This window comes from Alosa sapidissima, chromosome 17, assembly GCF_018492685.1.
Source record: "Alosa sapidissima isolate fAloSap1 chromosome 17, fAloSap1.pri, whole genome shotgun sequence".
Lineage (NCBI taxonomy): Eukaryota > Metazoa > Chordata > Actinopteri > Clupeiformes > Clupeidae > Alosa > Alosa sapidissima.
The window spans coordinates 14,383,643-14,404,266 of record NC_055973.1 but is presented as its reverse complement, the minus strand read 5'-3'; the positions used below and the strand labels follow the sequence as shown (position 1 = coordinate 14,404,266).

At 47.5% G+C, this 20,624-nt stretch overlaps 1 protein-coding gene across 13 annotated transcripts in view; it reads left to right on the top strand.

Moving 5' to 3' along the window:
- Positions 1-1,157: 1,157 nt before the first annotated feature.
- The window catches only part of dip2ca (disco-interacting protein 2 homolog Ca), an 88,305-nt gene continuing 68,838 nt past the window's right edge, over positions 1,158-20,624 (top strand). For 7 of the 13 annotated variants that reach the window (XM_042067107.1, XM_042067106.1, XM_042067105.1 and 4 more), the window contains exon 1: positions 1,162-1,560. In XM_042067107.1, coding sequence (XP_041923041.1) covers positions 1,482-1,560 — 79 coding nt within the window. In that variant the 5' untranslated portion in view covers positions 1,162-1,481. Of the gene's footprint in view, positions 1,561-20,624 lie in introns of all 13 variants that reach the window. The other 6 variants (XM_042067101.1, XM_042067097.1, XM_042067095.1 and 3 more) reach the window with 3 other exon arrangements.

Below are 20,624 nucleotides of genomic sequence, written 5' to 3'. Positions count from 1 at the left end.
CAGACGTTCCCGTGTGAATTTTGTCTTGCTGCTTAGCAAATAAGTTAAAGGTGTATTCCCTGTTTTTGGGGAAAGGTTATTGATTACCAGCCTTGTTATTACAGTCAATTTGCTTCTGAAGCAAGGTGTTGATTGGCTAGAATTTTTTATGGTTCCGTACAAAACCACTGTTTCCTTAGAGTCCGTACTGTGTGTTGGAGTGCACACTTACCGGATCACTACAAATGACTAAATTTGACCAAAAGTGTATGATTAGGATTACAATCATCGACTGTGCCTTTAAAGGGAGGGTAAGCGATTTCTAACAACACTTTTTGTAACATTCAGCGACTATCTCCTGACGGTATGCTAGCTCTCCATTCTCTGAAAACGGCAAAAAAAGGAAAGAAAAAAGCAACGGACTTACTGAACGGATAGATCTAGCCGTGTGAACTGGAAACAAACCATGCGGCTGCGGCCTGTTCCTCAAGCATTTATAAACACAAAATAACCGGACACTGGGGTTCACTGAAGGAAGGAGTGAGCTGCCTCTAGTGTTTGGTTTGGTCTTTGGTTCAAATAATAGAATTGTTATAGAATAATAAATAAGAAATGTAATAGAATAATAGCTTTGGATAAAAGCATCTACTAAAGAAGCAAACGCATCCATCATCCAGCATCGCTTACTGTACCTTAAATCTTCAGAAAGACCTTCAACTAAACATTTAACCTGGTGCTCTTCGATGTCCTTAAGGAGGCACTACAAAGCCAATGTGTCCACAAGGGGGCGGCACTTGCGTGGTAGATTCCATAGATTGAACATATTTTTTGGAATACTATTAGAAGTTTAGAAGGCGTCTTCAAGATTTGGGAACCTACAGTAAAATTAGAAATGTTTAGTAATTCAATATGGTGCAACTGTTTTTGTTTTAAATATAAATAGTTGGAATAAAAACTGAAATCACATAGGCCTACTAGTTGTTATTCACAGCCTGCATTTCGACTATGTTGTCCTTTATAACAGATTGTGTCCGAATGAAATGACTTGTCCGTGCCGTTAATACCCCTCACGTGTGGGGGCGTGGAGGGAGCCGTTGGATGGGGTAGCCTACAGTAGGGCTAACAAATCTGCCACATGAAAGTGGTAGCGCCCTCGTCTGGTAATGGCACAACGCACGTCCCCTTGCGTCATGCGAGGGTGACAGTAAAAGAAGCAGGAGCCGCAAACACCGCTGTGAACGGCGAGCCACACCGACGCACTGACAGCCCAGCATTGCACTCAAGACGTTACTGCACAGTCCAATAGAGGAGACGCACAGATATGGCGGGGTTTCGCTGAGAAAGAAAAAATATCTAAGCATTTATTGTTCCTCGACGGTTTGCTCGGACGACCACCTCCTCTGCCCTTATGTTCTTCTGTGGTGGGGAGAAAGGGCAGCGTTGAAAGACTTGGTTGAGAGCGAGAGAAAGAAGAAAGGACGAGAGTGATTTTAAAACGGACAATGGCGGACCGCGATGCGCTGCCCCTTCCTTTGGAGGTGCGAGCCAGATTAGCTGAGTTGGAGCTGGAGTTATCGGAGGGTAAGCTAATTTTACCGTCCATCATTAATTTTTTTAACTAAAAGCGGTCGTAGCGGAGGATATCTGATAACACCCCTACCCCCTCCCCCTCCTTCCAAAACACCACCACCACCACCAGATGTTGAATGCAATTATCATTCAAACTGCCTTTATAGCAAATACAGAATATCCAGTTGGAAGACGACAGCCTGCTACACAATGTCATCAGTTTTCTTTGTCTCTTTCGACTGTCTCCAGCATCATCTTTATTGCACACAGGTCTAAAACCGTTTAGTTGACCTTGAATTTAACAACCGAAGACTTGGAGACTGTTGTAGCCCATTTCAGAGTTCCTTGTGAGACCCAGTGCATATTCTGATTCGAATGCAGGCTGTAATGACTAGGCTACTATAAGATATCCAAGATTGTCTACATTAAAAATAAAGTAGTGGTCTTCCGAAGACGATAGTGCCAAGGCATTAGCAATATTTTAGAAATTTGAACCCAGTCGATCAGACTGTATATAAGCGATGATATTCCAAAAATCTGATTGTCAGACAAATCGTGCCTTACCCACATGCCATAAACAACCTTGGACCTTTGACTATTTTTCTGTCTTTTTCGTTTGCCACTCGTCAATGAAAATGCCTTAAAATGTGTTTACGTATACGGTCTATCTTTTCCATTGATTCTAACGCAGTGTTTTCCATAGGGTAGGCAATGCAGTGGTCTCAAATCTGTATTTTGTTTGTTCCGTCATCCTAGTGGTTTTTCATTGCTGCTGTGCGTGATTGTCCGTTATGTGCAGAACTGAACCATTTAAGGCGATAGCCTAAGTGGACCAGAATTTGTTTAACATGCACGCCCATGGATGTTTTGGCCTCACGTTTGTAGGCTTGAGTGTGGACTGTGTTTCGGGTGGGGGGGGGGTATTGTCAAATTATCATGCAGGCCTATACCCTGTAGGCTCCATATATTAGTGATAAGATATGTTGATGCTCACAACCACAAATAGGCCACAAATATGGTATCGTAGCGTATGCTCGAGTCCTTTATATCAGCACAAGCTCCAGTGCTTGTTTTGCTCTAGTGTAGGATTGTAGGCCTACGTGAATGTGCCATTTGCAGATTTTTTTGGCTATGAGGAATGTAACCCAATGCTATGTTTTCGCGACTGTTCAGTCCCGCCTACTCCTTTTGAATTAACTTCGTCCCAGACAGACGGGACCCTTCGCTTAGGACGACGGAAGCGAAATGAAGACGTTTGGCTGGCATCGTCTGTCCTTCACCCTGGGCTTCCATTAGCAAACCATTTGCCCCGAGCTAAGCAACTGAAAAATTGTCCCTATGAAAACATTGCAATGAAATGGGGAAGAATAGTTTGTTTTCTTTTCCGGATGCAATTCCACGGATAGAGATAGGCCTATGCCGCATCAAATGTGAATAATTATGTTCTTTTTACCGCCAGTCCTGATGAATGGGTTACCTTGAGCATAGGTTGTGGGAAATATAGATCTTGTTGTCTGAGATTGATAACTGAACAAGCCAGTGCTGTAAAGAATATTGAATGGTTTTGAATTCGATAGTATGATGACATCACCAGTCCCGAGGAATAGCTTATTTGAGCATAGGTTGTAGGATACATAGAATCATTCCTTGCTGTTTGACATTGATACTAATAGGCTACAAGTAAAGAGCATGGACTTATTGCATACGTTCCTGATATTAGATATGACCAAACATATCCCTGCATACAGCTTATAATGTTACATTGACTACTTATTTGTTATGTTTGGCATGTCACCTTCATGGAGGACTATAACGATGCCAGCAGGTTTATTACAGTAGATGCAGTGAGACATGTGAGCCTGGGATGGATGGGGGGTGTTGGGATCAGCGCTTTTTGGACTTCCTGCAGCTTTTTGAAATCTTCCCTCATAATGCAGTCTCCACTTCAGTCACATCTGGGCCTCATTTTACACATCCTCTAAGGCCTCTGGCATCTGGTGCTCCAGTGCGCAGAGTCAAAGCAGCGGCCCACATAACCCCTTCATTGCCATGACAATTGCTGATGGTCTCCTCAAAATCAGAGCCGTGGAGTAGCACATCACATGGTCTCATGCAGGTCAAAGTATGGCTTCCTCCTGCCAAAATCTGTCAGCAGACACCAAAGCTCGGTAAACTATGATGTCAACAAGTCCCTCTCATTTAGGGCCCCGAATGAATGAACAATAAAAGGTGTAGTCACCCTAGTTCACCAGAATGCAGAGGACTATGTGGGTAAGGTTGTTAAATAATTGATGACGGCAACTCATTGGCATGCTGTATATCAACTAACATTGAGGATTGTGGATTATGTCACTTAACTTGACAACAGAAGGTTGTGATGACAGAGCAGGTGAAGGTTTCTCTCAGAAAACATACCTGGACCTATATTTGTGCTCATCAGGACAAAAGAACAATTATATTGAAATGCCTTTCATGCCTCATTAGGTTTTTGTCTTCTTTGCCTCATATAGGCTCTTTTGTCTCTCTTCCTTACATGCTGTTTCCAGTTTTTGGTTTGAAGGAGGATAGGAACCCCTGAAGCACACTCGCACCCTGACTCTCGTTTCCCCTCTCCGTGAGGGTGCTAAAAAGCCCTGTTGCCCCAGTGTCCAGTCAGTGAACCCTACCTTGCTTGGTCACTGATGGACGAACAGTTTACCCTGGGACTGGGTAAGTGTGGTGGAAAGTGCTCGCGCTCTCTCTGGCTCCCTCTCCATCACGGCACATTGCACATGTCAGTCGCTGCAACCTGTCATTCACCAACAGTGTGGACTTGTTTCTACGGAGTAGAACCAGGGGGCCTTTGTAATGAGTGGCCTTTGATGGACGAGTGACAGCCTGACGGCAGTGTGTGAAATGTACAGTCGCCGTGCAGCCGCTCTCTACAGTCCCCGGCTGGCTGGCTGGCTAGTTCTCGAGCGCCAGTCTAGCCGCCGCGTGCTCCGTAGCCGTAGCCCGTTGAGTTCAAAACCGGTGACATTACAGAGAGAGACACGGCAAGGGATGTGCGGAAGACGTGGACTGCACTGCCCCACGTGGCTCACATGCATGTGGCGGAAGACCTCAAGGTCTCGGCATGAGTCGTGTTTTATGACTGTGCTTATGTGAGTACTTGCATGCCCTTCTGGGAGGGTGGGGTGGGGGGGGGCGTGCAACCGGCCCAGTCATGATTGAGAAAGGTGACAGGGCACCATTAATCCTCCTCTTCTGGGGGGGGGGGGGGGGGGGGGGGAGCGTCAGAGGTGGTCCTGGCATTGCAAGTAAATCATAGCAGAGAGCCAGTGGCTGCCGTCTGACATGATGCATGATTCGAAGTGGACAGGGGCCAACAGTACAAAAGGTGAGAGGACAGCAAAGAGAGGACAGAGTGAAAGAGTGACAGAGTGACAGAGTGAGAGAGAGAGAGAGAGTGGGTGAGTGAAAGAGTAGGTGAGTGAGTGTGTGTGGTTGTGAGAGAGGAAGAGGAGGGCGCAGTTGACCTGTTGACAGTTGGAACACCTGTCACTGTGACTTAAACTCATTGAGCTAGCACCCCGCCCATAACTGTACAGAAATGGGCCAAAAGCACGGTGTGTAATAAATAGCTGTTGGACCCAGTGAAAGATAAGCCTTCTTATCTCCTGACGGAAGTTCTGTGTCACTCAGTCATCTGTAAGCTCTGTGTGGGTGTGTGTGGGTTTGCAAATATATGTCTGTCTATGTTTAAATCAAAGGGGTGATGTCATTACCATCAGACTGCAGAGTTTAAAAGCGCATGGGCAGCAACAGCACCCTGTCCCTTTTGTTTTCATTTAATCAGTGGTTGCCATAGTGATGAGTCTGCGCAGATCAAGCCAGCTTGATCTTGTTCAGTCGTGATATTTACAATACTGTGCGACATTGGGGAGATTAATTTTTAATTTACCACATAATGACCTGAAAACAAAATATCTTTATCCGTATTTCAAAGGTTTCAGCTGAATTTGACTCATCAAGTTCCGTTGAACTGTGCTTTGACTAATACTTTCCCTGATCCGTATTTCACCCACAAACCCAGATTGCGCAAGTCCAGTTATTCCTAAGCTGATTTACAAGACATCCTTCAACACATCAGTGTTTAAATAAACAGGCTACTTGGTGGGAATATAAAGGGGAATTCACTTAATTCTACACACAATTGTGTTTGACATCATCATTTATGTTTGTTTTCCTCCATGTAGGTTTGTGTCCTACTTTTTATGAGCCTTGCGGGGCTGTGATTGGCTCATTCCGTAGCAGATTCACGGGTCCCCTGTGAGCTGGGCGGTGCTCTCTCCTTGTGTGTGTGTGTGTGTGTGTGTGTGTGTGTGTGTGAGAGAGAGAGAGAGAATGAGTGATTTAATTGAGCCTGAACTCAATAGTATTACTATTATCCCCAAACAGCTCTCTATCCTTCTTGGGGGCCCAGTGTCCACGAGAAGAGGCCCCCTTTGATTGTTAAAAAAGCCAAAATCAACATTAGCTCCTTAAGTGTCGCGTAAAGCCCGGGGATCAGGTTTCACACGCCGGTGTCGCATTAACAGGAGGTCTGGTTTAAGTTGTAAAACGAAGAGTCTCCGGGGGCTTGGATTAGAACAATCCTCTGTGACCTACATCTACCGAGGCCGTGGTCAGACCCCCTTTCATCAGGGGGCCAGGGTGACGCAGGGAGACGCTCACACAGGCGAGGGGATGCTGGCGCACGACTACCCTGCCCTCGGTCATCTTAACATTTTTCAGTGTTCGTGTTGAACTCTGTATACAGTGAAGAGGTCTTAGCACACATTGACGGTGTCAAGTATTGGGAGATGGATTTCCAGGAGAGATAGCCTGGCTGTCAGTGCCGTCCGCCACTGAACCATCTCTAATGATGCATCTAATGTGTTAGTGCTTATTATAGGATGCAAGAACAGATTTGCAGTGCCATTTCAGGCCCAGGCCATTGTCCTCTCTCTTAGTCGCACTGATCTCTTAATGGACAGAATGTTGAATGAAATGAAGAGTATGCTTATGCCTTTCTCTCTCTCTCTCTCTCTCTCTCTCTCTCTCTCTCTCTCTCTCTCTCTCTCTTTCTGTGCCACACACACACACACACACAGTCTTTTAAAAGAGCTGCTTCTCTGAAATAAAAGCACACGTCCAGTAAAGTGTTTACAGTATTATAAGACCTAATGCATTAGGGATGTGTGTGATATGATTTGCCTTTTTATAGAACACATGGCACTTTGCATCCGGTTTGGGGCTTTACTGTAAGTGTAGACAGAGTGCTAAGAATGATTTCAGTACATTTTGGCTTTGGTGTGGCCAACAGGTGTGTGTGTGTGTGTGTGTGTGTGTGTGTGTGTGTGTGTGTGTGTGTGTGTGTGTGTGTGTGTGTGTGTGTGTGTGTGTGTGTGTGTGTGTGTGTGTGTGTGTGTGTGTGTGTGTGTGTGTGTTTGACTACAGTGACCAAGCTGTAACACATCTCCCATAGGAATGTAAAGTATGTGTCCTTCCTTAGTGATGGTATGGCCATATGTGTGTGTCTGACATGAGGAAATAGTTTCCTTATCCAAATGTCTCCACCCCTCCCTCTGTCTCTCAGACGAAATACAAAACTGCCTTGAACACTGGAGAGGAGAGCCGACTGTAGCAGTTTGCTGCCGTGGCAACAAGGAATGTGCCGTCATGCCATCTCGTTATCATCCCCTTTTATTTTTAAAGCATTCCTCTTTTTTTTTTTTTTTTTTGTTGTTTAGAAATCTCAGTTCCCTTGAAGCCCGGTGTTGTTGCGATTGGCTTGATTTTCTCAGTGGGGACTGCTCAGGTCAGCTCACTTTCAGATCTGCAGTTAAAAGGATGCTTTGATCACCAGCAGGTTTGCTTTCCTGTGTGGGGGCGACAGTAGGGGACCTTGGAATTACATTACAGTTTTGGGGGTGGGGAATGTCAGGTATTCCATAACATGTATCGTGCTGTTTTTGCATTGTCTGGCATTTAAATGCATGGACACACTCGCACACCGACAGGAGTGTTACGTTTATCAGAGCCGACAGGAAGTTTGGCAGTCAGGTCTTCAGGTTGTGTGCTACCCTGGCTAGCAGTGTGAGGGTTGTGGCATCACAGACAGCAGCATGGCTCTATAGATGAGGCATGACATTTCCTAAATGCCACAAAGAAGTCAGACTATTTCCCTGACTATGCAGCCTGCTCACATGCTACATTTTACAGTCCAGGTTTCCAGCGTGAAGCCACTTGCACCCATAGTGTGTGCATTATGGCATATCTCCACATTGGGCTGCATTGAACATCTCAGGTAATTAAATATTGACTTGGGTCTAAAAGAGAGTCATTCCTGAAATTCACCTCACAGTAAAGGAGCCAGATGTTGAAGCACCTTGCAAGACCTCATTTCCTCTCCCCTTCCCCTGCAGACAGGCTCCCTGTCATAGAGGGAAGCGCAAACTCTCCAGCCCCAATGTCTGTCTGGAACGGGCTTTCAGACTCTGGTTCTGGGCTGCAGATTTACCAAACAGCCCTGTTTTTCGCGGCCAAACTGGTCCATGCACTCTTTCCAAATGCCACTAGACAAGGGATTTAAAAAATGATAGATGATGGATTTCCTTCCCTTGTCTGACCTCCCTCTGTATCTTTGGGTGAAATGTGCTGAGAAAGCACTACATCTGTTGAACGCACCATAAAATAGTCCCAGTGTGAGGGAAAAAAATGCAGAATGGCTGTGTTATTGCTTTGAAAGTGAATCTGTGTGTATGTGTGTGTGTTCTTTTGTTTATGTTTGTGTGTGTGTGTGTGTGTGTGAGTGTGTCTGAGTCCAATCTGCTACCATGGAGCTGTTTCCAGTGCTGGCTACCACAGGGATTATGTCATCCCACTGACCTTCAGATTGCTCAGTCCCGTCTTTAATCCAATCACTGTTCCCCGCTGACCCCACAACCTCCAAAAGGTTAGAGGTTAAGACCCAATACACTTTGATACACTTTGATGGCTATTTTTAGATGTTTTAAAAATTGCCTGCTTTTGGAGCATTTTACATACTTGAGTGAATGCAGTGAATTCCACTGGCTTGGAGACTAAGACTCTTTTAACTGAGCCCGGAAAAAAATATGTGTGAGGGTTTTTCCCTTGGCTCTTTCCCTACGAGACCGAAACTCTGTTGTTTATGTCTTTGTTGTGACTGTTTGAAGGATGCCCAGGGATAGCAAAGCAGTTATAGTATCAGAAATTCAGTCTACCATCCCAAACAACCTGAGTTGGACTCCCTCATGATCTTACCAATGCTGAGAGAGAGAGAGAGAGAGAGAGAGAGAGAGAGAGAGAGAGAGAGAGAGAGAGAGAGAGAGAGAGAGAGAGAGAGAGAGAGAGAGAGAGAGAGGAGAGAGAGAGAGAGAGAGAGAGAGAGAGAGAGAGAGAGAGAGAGAGAGAGAGAGAGAGAGAGAGAGACTATGAAGACAGCCAAGGTCATACTCAACACCTCGCCTCTCCCCCCACACACGGCGATGACCTGTAATTGTGCGCTGTCGTTATCATTAATTATTAAGAGTAGCTTGGTGTCCTCTGAGAAAGTCGGTAAACAATTTCACACCCGGCTGCTCTCACACTTCCAGGGCCCTTTGCTGCTGACGGGCCGCCCGTCCAGCTCAGCTCACCTCGCCTCCTCTCCCCTCCTCGTCGACGGGGCCCCTGCTGAGCCTCAGTAGCCACTCAGGCCCGGGTCCCCACTGGCCCCTCGGTGTGAGCTGGCTCTCAGCCCCTGCCTCAGAGACCCTCCCAAAACCAGAGTGCACAGCTGCTGCCTGCCTGCCTGCCTAGCTGCCTTTTACCTCCACACACATGTCATGTGCATGCTCCCAAACACCCACATCCTGTACATGCTGAGGGAGGAGGGAGCGCTGGGTGAACTTTGACCCCATGGCCAAGCAATGAGGTGTAGGCTCTGTTTCCTCTCCACAGTCTGTCTCGTCGAGAGAGAAAGACAGAGAGAGGTGGCCATGCTAAATAAATAGGAAAGGGAGACACCTGGCATCCTGTATGACTTCACAAGGCTGGAAGGAGTGTCGATTGGGAAGGGATTGGTCCTGGTGGTGGTTGTGGAGGAGGAGGGGGGTTGAGTTTCAAACACATGGAGCAGAAGAATGTGCTGTTGCCGCCACCAAGGCAACAGCAGAGCTCTGTTGAATTTGTGTGGCTAACAGCTGCAGATGTCTTCTCGTTTCTTTTTTTTCCCCCTTTTTTTGTGTGTGCTGAAGGTTTGATTGAAAGCCACTGAGTTTATGCAGACGGAGCTTTCACCCTGATGGTTTATTGAGTGTCGGTGAAGAAGTGAGACAGTTAAAGTGAAGTGAAGCTTAGTCTAAGGAAATTCTGTACGGAGCTTCCTGTAGCTGTGTCTTACTCATATAGGCATAGACATGCCATTTATCTTAACATATTTGTTTGACCTGCTGGAGTTGCTCATTACTTACAGTAGGGGGTAATTGTCAAACCTGTATGAAGCACAATGAAGGGTGTGTGGAAGAGTAATTACTGTATAACAGGAAGGAGGATATCTGAGCCAAATGCTGCCTGAAGAACATCCTAGATGTACCACCCAATTGCTGCCAATAAAATAGGATTATCCTTAGTTAATCATTAGCCTACTTTAAAGCCATTACAACTGTAGCTTGATGGTCTTATTCCACCCAAAGTTGTTGAAATGCTAATGTTCAAGAAATGTTCTTAAAGCACTTGGAGAAAATGCTATTAGATTTAAGGTTAAGGTTAATTCTTTATTAATCCTGGTCAGAATAGAGTTTGCAAAGCAAATTTGTGTCCCCTACTTGTGAAGGCATTTCTGATGTACATTCAACCCATTGCAAGTTTGGACACTCTTATAGAGCTAATTATCATTCTAACTGGTATGTAATGCATGGTTCTCTCAGTTTGGAAGCGAGTACAGAACTCCTAGTCATGGCTCAGCATGGCTACATCTTGCATATGGAATTCAGTGGTAACATACGCGTCCTGCCCTGTGGGGCAGCTGTGGGTTGGTTGGGGTTAGCACAGGACCCTGTTAGGAGCCTCTGGTGTCATATATGACCTCTTTGTGCAGACAGGTCACACACTCTTGAGCTGTGCAACTGCACAGCCTGGCAAGGCCAACACGCTCCTAGTCACACATGCGTCCTCTCCCCTCCCTAAGTTTGCCTATCCCAGTGCTTCCCTGCAGACTCTGGAGGAATGTGGTCATGTGGGCTCAATCGGCCCCTCTGTTTATATCACAGTGCTGCTCATGAACAATGTGCTTGTGTCGGGCGCTCGGTTTATCCTGGGCCCTCTCTGCTGCACCCACACTGCCTCCACCCAGAAGAGGCAACCCACACGAGCACTGAGAGAAGTCCTGACTTGGTCAATGTTTTCAGATCTGCTTTTGTGATGTGACATTTTGTTGGCTTTGTTGCTCTAGGAGGGTGTGTTGGTTTTCACAAGTGGTGTGCAGTTGGAACTCTGGTCGATGGAGCTTTGGGGGTGTTCTGTTTTAGAAGAAGATTTATGTATCCAACACTGGACTTACCAGAGTGGAAGATTTTGATCTCTGCAACCTCTGCAAGGTTTTGGTGGTTTCACTCAGCACCCCCTAGTATGACACAGCTCTCAGCTAAGCTTAAGAGAGGAAGAGAAAGAGAGAGAGTAGAGGAGTCCATGCCACTTATTTTTATATCAGCAATCCTTTGAGAAGCTGTATTACCAACCAATCAATGCTCTTCCGCCCACTCTCTGGTAATGACAGTGCCCACTTATTTCACCAACAAACAAACGTCAGTTGGTTCAGCAAAGATCAACCTTTTGGTCAGGGCTTTCATCAGGGATGGGGAACTGTAATAATGCCCCAAAGAAAGAGTAAAGAGGACTATAGACCGGGAGACCTTTGCAAAAACAGATGTGGTTCCAGCCATGACGCAACCATGCTTTGGTATTGATCTATAGATTCTTTGAGTTTGTGTGCATGAGAATGAGCCAATTTTCTGCTCATTCTCATTAGTGTTGATTCCCAAGGCCTTTGGTAGAGGTGGGATACTTGGGGACTACACCGATTGGAACTGGAAGCGAATGTCTGACCATTGATGAGAAGAAAAAGGTATTCCCAGAATTTGGGCTATTTGAAAGAGAGCTGCCAAGCCCACTCTGTTCGGGTGTGTCAGAGGGACCCTTCCCAATGGTTATCCACAAGCTTGGAGATCCAGACATGGCGACACAGGCCAGAAATGTGACCTCTGCTGAAGGTTGTATTTCGTTGGTAATTTGTTGACTGTCAGATCAATATGTGCATTCTTGTAATCCAAACATGGGGAGTGCTAAAGACACAGGCCTGAGTTTCTTTGACACAAACAGAGAAGGGGAAAAAAATGGAAGTGGGTGGAAAAGGCTGGCTGATGTGCTCTGTTTTCAATTTCACATTCCCCTGCATGGGAAAGAATGTGCCTTTGTGTTTTTGGACCTAGCAGCACGTGTTGTTGAAAACGTTAGCAGTCATGGACAATCTTTTTTTCCCCCCGCTGCTTCTCAGATTTTGTTCAGCCGTGCATGTGTGCATAAAAAGGGACACCGAAAAAACGGAAAAATAAAAGACGGTGATGAAGGACTTTGAATGATAGACAGACAGCGAGACAGATGAAGGAAAAGAAAGGGCTGGGGCGCTAGTTGGAATGGAGAGAGACAGAGGGAGAGGGAAAGAGAGAAAGGGGGAAGGAGGAGCCTGACGCAGAGGGACGTTTGCTCACTCTGTGATATTTGGCGACAGATGCTGGCAGCCTGTCGGTTGGGTCGTTATCCAAGACAGCGTCACGGCCGACCGCCCAACCACCCCCCCCCCCCCCCCCCCCCCTCCCCCGGCTGAGGGACACAGAAGGGATCTCATTTCTCGCCGTGACCGGAGCTGTATCATGGCTGATCACTGCGCCTCTCAAAAGAGAAAGTGAAGGAAAGGGTGGGCAATGGAGAAAGAGAGAGAGAGAGAGAGAGAGAGAAAGAAAGAGAAAAAAAGAGATCTAAAACCAGAGAACATAGCGGACAGAGAGATAAAGAGAGGCAGAGGGAGGGAGAGAGAGGTGAGCGAGTGAACGAGAGGGGCTGGAAAGAGTGGAGGTCACAGACATGACGCAAAAGACGACGCAGAATAAAAGGAGTAAAAAAAGTGAGAGTGAGAGAAAGACTGAGAGAGAGATAGAAAGCACATGAGTCATGGGAGCCTGCCTGCTGCCCTGCTCCCCAGCCTGCCTCTCTGGAGGCCGCTGCCTCGACTCTAATTATTCAGCCCAGGAAGCCAGAGGGCCCTCACCGAGACCACGGCCACAGAGAGGGGCTACCATGACAATGCACTCTATTCATAGTCTCTCTCTCTCTCTCCCTCTCTTTCCCTCTCCCTCTTTTTCTCCCTCTCTCTCTCCCTGTCTCCTCTCCCTCTCTCTCTCCCTCCCTCTCTTTCCGTCTCTCTCTCTCTCCCTCTCTCGCTCTCTCTTGCTCTTCTCTGTCTGTGTCTCTGTGACAGGCCCTTTTTTAGTCCTCAGGAGCATGTGAAGGCAGTGGCTTGAAAGAGAGCCCTGCGCTTTGTCTCATGAGAAGGCGTTTCTGCGTGGAGGCTTCGCGAGCATCCCCGGCGCACTAAGCTGTGCCATCAGCGAGTCTGCGTTGCGTTGAGTCATGGGTTTTTTTGGCTCGTGAGGGAGGGGGAACGGCACAAACACAGAATGAAAGAGCGAGAGAGAGAGAGAGTGGAGGAGGAAATGGAGAGATATGCATTTGCAATTAAAGCGTGACCTAAATTATCCCTATTCCATTATAAAGGAAAAAAAAAAGAGTCTTCCTGGGTTTTTTTTCCGAGGAATAAAAGAAATGAAGTTTTAAGACATTATTTCCCCATAGCCTTTCTGGCTTCAGAAGTGAATTTGTTGATTTACATGGAAAACGCTAGCTTTATTAGCCCTCTGCATCACCGCTGGCACAGAGTTAGGCTACGACTGAATCACATCTTCAGTCTGTATTCCCCAGAGACTGCAGCGCTATATTTAATATTGGATCATTTGGGATTGGTTGGGTTTGGTTTGAAGATACGCTTCAGGAGTTTGAAGAACTCCCTGCTGGAACTGAGGCCCTTTTGTGCTCTGTCGTATCACCAACTGCCATCACACAGCCTACCCTCCACCGAGGCAGCCTTTTCCCTTTACCACCACACAGCCTCCTCCAGCAGCACTGATTTCATAAAAGGCGGAAGAGGAAAATCAATATGGTGGCCACTTGATTTGCTTCATTTATACCTAGCCAACCTGTTAATGGATCAGTGCTCACAAAAGGGAAAGTGATCAAGGGGAAGCTTATAGGGCCTTGAAACAACTGGCTTAGAAGCAGTTCCCGGCTTCTGTATAATTTTATCGCTTGTTTCGCCCAGTGATGACGTCATTAAGAGTTTTTCAGATTTTTTTCCCCCTTTGTTTCTCTCTTCTGGAGTAATTAAGGTGTTCATTCTCAGCGTAGCATGAAAGCACAGGTCTTTTCATGCAGGGCTTATCTAGCCACGGAGGGCTATGCAGGGAGCACACGCACAACTCGGGAGATAAGGACCCCGAGTGCCACTCCTATCAGCCACTCGTGCACCAGCGCGCCAATTTAAGATTGCAGAACCGGCTTTTATCCACAAATGTGCCTGTGGCTTTTTTTCTCCTCCTCCTCACTTCTTTCCTTCCTCCTCCTTCTGGCTCTCCTTCTCAAAGTGAATTTTTTTTTTCTCTCTCTTCCCAATCCCACCTGGTGGTTGTGTGTGTGTTCCCATATGGACTCAAACAGCGCCACTCTGAGAGCCGTGCCAAAGAACTAACCTGACAAAGGGGCTTAGTTCCCACGACAGTTGTAGCCGTGTAAAGGCCCTGAGTGTGCTGAATGCATTAGTGAGACATTTAAAAGGATAAGAGTGCGGCACTGGGTTCATGGGGTCGTTTGAGTACTCGTAGCCTTCAGCCTTACAGTCTGGTGGCTTGTTGGGGGAAAGAGGCGTGCTTGGCAAGGGCACTTTGACAGATGTTTGTATTTTACACCTGGCACTGTCAGACGTGACGTAGAGGATGGTGACGCTCAGCGGGGTGCCTGTGGAGGCGGGGGGGGGGGGTGATGGGACTTCTGAGGCCTCTGCCAAGATCTCGATCTGTCGCTGTCCTGATTTCCAGGACAGCGTCTGTCTTACCATAGGCTTAACGGTGCTCCTCTCTAGCATGGCATGTCCCTCCTCAGCTTCCGTAGGGGACAAGAACAGCTGGACCAGCCCTCCAGGTTTGAGTAGTCCTAGAGAGAGTGTGTGTGGTAGTGGTGGTGGTGGTGGTGGTGTTGGGATGGGGGTGAGGGGACTAAAAGGAAAACTTGATAACAGACTTTTGACCAAAACCTGACGTCATTCAGAGCAGGAAGCAGCAAGAGATACAAGTGTGGTCTTCTCTGTCCCTTTTCTCTTTCTGTGTGTGTGTGTGTGTGTGTATGTATGTGTGTGTGTGTGTGTGTTAAAGTAATCCCCTTTTTTCGAAACCCGGCAGAGAATCCTGAATCTCAAAAGAGAGACTAAGCCGCTTTTAATCCTTTGTCATGGCCAATAGCCACTAGTCCTCTCCGGGTCCCTGGCATGAGGAGGAGACAGAGAGTGTGGAAATAAGGATGTAATAGAGAGGAGCTGTGATGAATGGGATGAGAGATGGGCTGTGTGGGAGGGGAGAATGGTAGAGCAGGGTGGGGGAGGAGGGAGATGGGGATGGGGGTGTGTTGGATTCTACGATGTTCTGTGAAGGAGCCCACACAATAAGGCCTGTAACATATAATATGGAACACATTCCGCACTATAATGCCCAGCCTCGACCCCGAGACCCTTGGGCTGGGCTGACATTTCATACAACGGTCAGTCGGGGGGTGGGGGTGGGGGTGGGGGAAGCGCACAATAGCTGAGGGTAGACGCGTCGTGAGGTTGGAGCGGGGCTGGATGAGCACTGGCAAGGGGGCCCCCTCTGTGGTGCTGCAGATTGAGCTACAAAAGTACATCCCCTCCTCAACCCCAAACTAATGCAGCTCAGCCTAAACCCGGCTCCAGCTTCAGCTCCAACCCCCCCCTCCCCTCCCCTCTTGGCCCTGCTCGTTGGATACTTATTAACTCTTAGGGATTAGCCTGATGAGGGTGCTCACACTCGGCCATGTTAAATGCTCTATGTGTGTGTGTGTGTGTGTGTGTGTGTGTGTGTGTGTGCGTGTGTGTGCGTGTGTGTGTGTGCATGCGTGCGTGTGTGCGGGAGTGTATGTGCACGTGTGTGTGTGTCTGTGTGTGTGTGTGTATCAAAGGGGTTTGGGGCATGCTCTGCAAGTTGTTGACACACATACATGCATACAGTGAGATGCTCAAGCTTATTGAAATACACACAGACATTCACAGCGTACATGAACAACCTTTTCTATCCAGTCTTGTGTAACATAGGCCCATGTGCTGAAAAGCCCATTCTCTAATGCACACAAAGCATGTGTGGGGATAGTATTACCCCCTGCCCCGCCCAGAGTGGAGCCTTGTGTGTGTGTGTGTGTGTGTGTGTGTGTGTGTGTGTGTGTGTGTGTGTGTGTGTGTATACGTGTGTGTGTCTCTTAGGAGAGCAGCCAGGCGTGGCCCAGCACTCTCGCGGTGTTAGGTTACCCCTCTTGAGTGTGTGCGCGCACATGTGTGTGTGTGTGTGTCATTGTTCAGTGTAGGAAACATGTTCACGGACCCCCTTTAGAACTCCTTCTCTCCTGTCCCTCAGTCTCTTTCTCTCTCTCTCGCTCTCACACAATTTTTCTGCATTTCTCTCTCTCTCTCTCTCTCTCTCTCTCTCTCTCTCTCTCTCTCTCATTCCTTTTGGTTTTTCCTGGAGGCCCAGCCAACCATCTGCAGCTTATCCTTTTTTATGCAGTACATATTTTACTGCGTTTACTTTTACATATCCACAATTATGCTACAGTTGGATGTTCACTGAAGCTTTGCAGGTTAAGAGTTGGCCTTCCCTTAGTAAGGATTTGGGTACATTACTTCCTGGCTAGTACCTGAGCCTTAAAGAGAGAGAGAGAGAGGGTGAGTGAGAGAGAGAGGAGGGGGCTTAGCGCACCTTTATTAAAACAATATCTGGTGTTTAAATACTACAAAATAAAAACATTAATGAGAGCAAGAGAGCGAGAGAACAGAGAGAGAAGAGAGAACAGACAGAGGGAGAGGAGTGAGCGGCGTGGGAAATATGGGCATTATGTTTACATGTGGCCCACCCTCTGGTTGTCCCTGCTCCCCTATCCAAATATTCCATCAGTGTTATCTGGCCATTGGCTCTCGGAGGCTCTCCAGACCCTCTCATCTCCTGCCGCACCTCTGCCACATCCACGTGCCGCGCGCTGACATTTGGAGGGTCTTTATCTCCCAGTGTCGGTGCTGCTGCGATACTGAGGCCCTCGGATTGGCTCCTCCTCACCTCCCTGTACCCATCACAGCACACTCACTGAGTCCAAACATAACATGACCTTTGCTGTTCGGACGCCAGCACTTAGGAGTCCCATTAGGCTAGCTAGTGTTGAAGTTGCATCCAAGTGATCAGATCTAAAACTCAGGTTTGAGCCTTGTCTGAGATGATCTGTCTGAACTGTAGTATAGACAGAGATTCTCTTCATTGGGACTATCAGCCTGTACTCCATAGAATGGTCTGAAAGCTTGTACTTGGAGCTTTCTGATGAGTGTTTGGCTATTGTTGGTTAGTGTGCCTATCAGCTGTTTTTTGTAGTTGTAGTATGGAAGTTAAGTAGAGACGGTTTTAGGTTAGGTTAGGTTTTCTCATGATGAGAGTGTGAAACTCCTAAACTTCAGTCATGAGTCTGTGCGGAAGCCAGCTGAGGCTGCAGCAAACTCTGCCCAAACAATCTGCCTCAGAGAATCAGCTCCTGCCAGGGGGTATCTGACGTTGTTTGGAGACAAAGGATGTCTGTGTGTGAGTGTCTTTGGGGGGGGGGGGTGCTCGGGAGCAGTCTTCTCTGCAGGGGAACATTCCTCGTCTTATTGGCTGTGGCAGCGAGCCCGACAGCGGGATAAATGGTGGCGTTGGTGGGGGTTGGGGGGGGGGGCAGCGTCGATGGTGAATGGATGGATGGATGGATGGAGGGTGAGCAGGGTGTATGGAGGTAGGGAGGGGTGTTCTCAGGAGGCTTGTTGTCATTCACATGTGCGTTCCTCTGCTCTGCGCTTTTCTCTCTTGCTCCTGCGGCTTGCAGCTCAGCTGTGGCGTGGCCACTCACCCCCCTTTGGACACGGAGACGAGGGGGATGAGTCTAGGAGTCTAGCGGTCTCCAGTCTGACCTCTCTCACCTCTTCACTGGCTGCAGATTTTGAAAAACATGTGGCAGTAGAAGACCACTTAAACACCATATTTGATGCTGTACAGAGCACTGACTCTCGATCAGTTGCCATCTAATGATCTAATGATCATAGGATATAGGCAAGTAAGCAGGCCCACTGTGACTAAAGCAGGCCAACTCTAGTTGAGTTAGGCTTCAGTTGCCAATTTGCCTGAAGGAGAAACACTGGTGAAGAAAAGCTTAGGAATTGCACATTTGAAGAGGAGATTGGAAAAGCACCATCATCACTTTCCTACGGTGGGAAGATGCAGAGCTACTGTGCTTTGTTGGCACTCTGCGAGACGGTAGCCTTGGTTCCTGCGGCTTTCTCCACCTGACCTGTGCTGACCTCTTCTCCGCAGCCTTTCATAGCCATTGACCCTTTCCAGTCACCCCTTGCCTGCTCCAAAAACACACATACAACAGCAGCATCCGCGGCCTGTTTGTGATCCATTTCATGGCTCGTCTGTTGGTCCATTCAATCACTCGGCTGAATGACAGAGATGTAGAGAGCCGTTTGTGTGTGTGTGTGTGTGTGTGTGTGTGTGTGTGTGTGAGGGGGGGGGCTTGTGGGCTGGATTGTGAGAACAAGATAGAGTGAGAGCTCTGGGTATTTGATGGATCAGATCCTGAAGCCACGTTTGTTTGTCTCCCTGAGCTTTTAGGTCAAGATGGCAATGGAGAGATGATTGATGTCTTATTGTGTGCATTTTTGTCAGTGGATGGCTGTGTGTTATTTTATATATATATTGTATATAAGTATTTAGTATTTAGTCATTGACTGATTGTATCCTTTATATTGCTGCCTTTGAATGTGATTCTGACCTGGCAGTGACATCACCTTCAGCCCTCACACATAAAGCGACAGAACTAAAAGGCAGAAGGGGGGGGGGGTGTACCTAATTAATTGCGGGAAAAACATGATTTAATTTGATCAGTGTTACTTTGTGTGTGTATACATACCTCTTCCTCATGCCGCCACCCCCCCTCCCAGGCACTGCTATTAGATTTCAGACCTGAATCTGAGGATGAGAAATGGCTGCTTCTGCTGCTGGCTGCTGTTGCTGCTACCGCTGCTGCCTTTTTCTCCAGGAGGCCGGTTGCTAGGCAACTCCCTCCCCTGTGCGTTGTACTTTCTTGTGAGTGGAAGATGGTGTCTCCCAGCGGACTGTGTGAGAGAAAATTCAGATGAGGATGGCGGTAGTGTGCAGGCAGCCAGCTTTCTCTCTCTCTCTCTCTCTCACTCTCTCACTCTCTCTCTTTTCTCTCTCTCTCTCATCTGTTTAAAGCAGCTTGTGAGTGTGTAGTGTGTTGTGGAGATTAAGCTGTTTTCTGATGAGGGTTATTAAGTATTAGTGCATGTCAGCACTGCACTCATTAGCAAAAAAAGGATAAGGGCTTTGTGTGGTTTGTTTGGAGGGGAAAAAAAGAGCCAGGCACCTGTTGTTTGCTCGGTGTCACCAATAGGAGCTCTAAAGAATGCCTGACTGACATGCATCAAAGGAGATGGTGACATTCAAATGTACAGAGGAAGAGAGCTATAAAGAGAGACCGGGAGAGAGAGGAGGGTCTCATTCTGTGGGGTTTTGTGACAGTCCCTCCCTTTCCATGCTACAATGGCTTTTATTTGTTAACAAGGTGGAACGCCGGCCCTTTTGAAAAGAGATATTTTCCCATAATATCCCTGTTGTACTCTGCTGTCAGGCCGATATTAAATCTATGTTTTGTGAGCAGCAGGTCTCTTTGTGTGCAGTGCATTCAGGCGCTATGGAGTAGGGAGTCTGCAGTGCAAATATGCCCCCCCCCCCCCCCCCCCCCCACTCCCCATACAACAGCTTTGACCTAAATACAGTCGCATCATTTAAACAGATGCATTTATGAAGAAATCAAATGAACGCAGATGCCAGGGTTTTAATTATGGACATAATGGGGTTGGTTGTTGTTATTTACATTCAGAGCAGTGGTTCATCAGTGAAAACAGGATCATCGTTTGAGAAGAAAGAGCTTTGTACTGTAGCCAGCAAATGGCAGTAATTTAGAAGCGAGGCTTATTTAATGAGAAACGCCCAAGTCTGAGCTCTTAACGTCAAATGGAAGGTAATGACCAATTCTGGCCTTAATTGACACTCGTATTTGATTAGTGCACAAGCATGCGGAGTCATCCTTGTGTCAAGTTGAGGAGGGCAAAGTTAAGGGCGGTGGCGCTTTAAGTGCTTGTGGACTCTCCAAAGGGCCTCTGCAGCCAGCATGGCTCTGAATGCCTCTGGTGTTGTTTGAAAGTATTTGCGGCTCCTGACACAGAGGAGCCTTGGAGCCTTTGTCCTCGGAGCGTTGTTTACGGAGAGCCGAGAAAAGGTCCCCCTCCCCCCCCCCCCCTGACTAGTCTGTTTAAGGTATGTTAAGAGCCAGGGGGAGAGAGAGAACATTCCTTGACGAGAGGGAGAGACGCCGAGAGAGAGAGAGAGAGTGAAGGAGGGAGGGAGGGAGGGAGAGAGAGAGAGAGAGAGAGAGAGGGGGGAGGAGGGCAGGATAGCGGGACCTTGCCAAAAGCGTGTTTATGAAGAGGTAGAGTCGACCTCATCTCCCTGAGGAAACAGCTGGCCGCGCTCAAAACGCTCCGCTGCGTTGCGCTGCCGTGC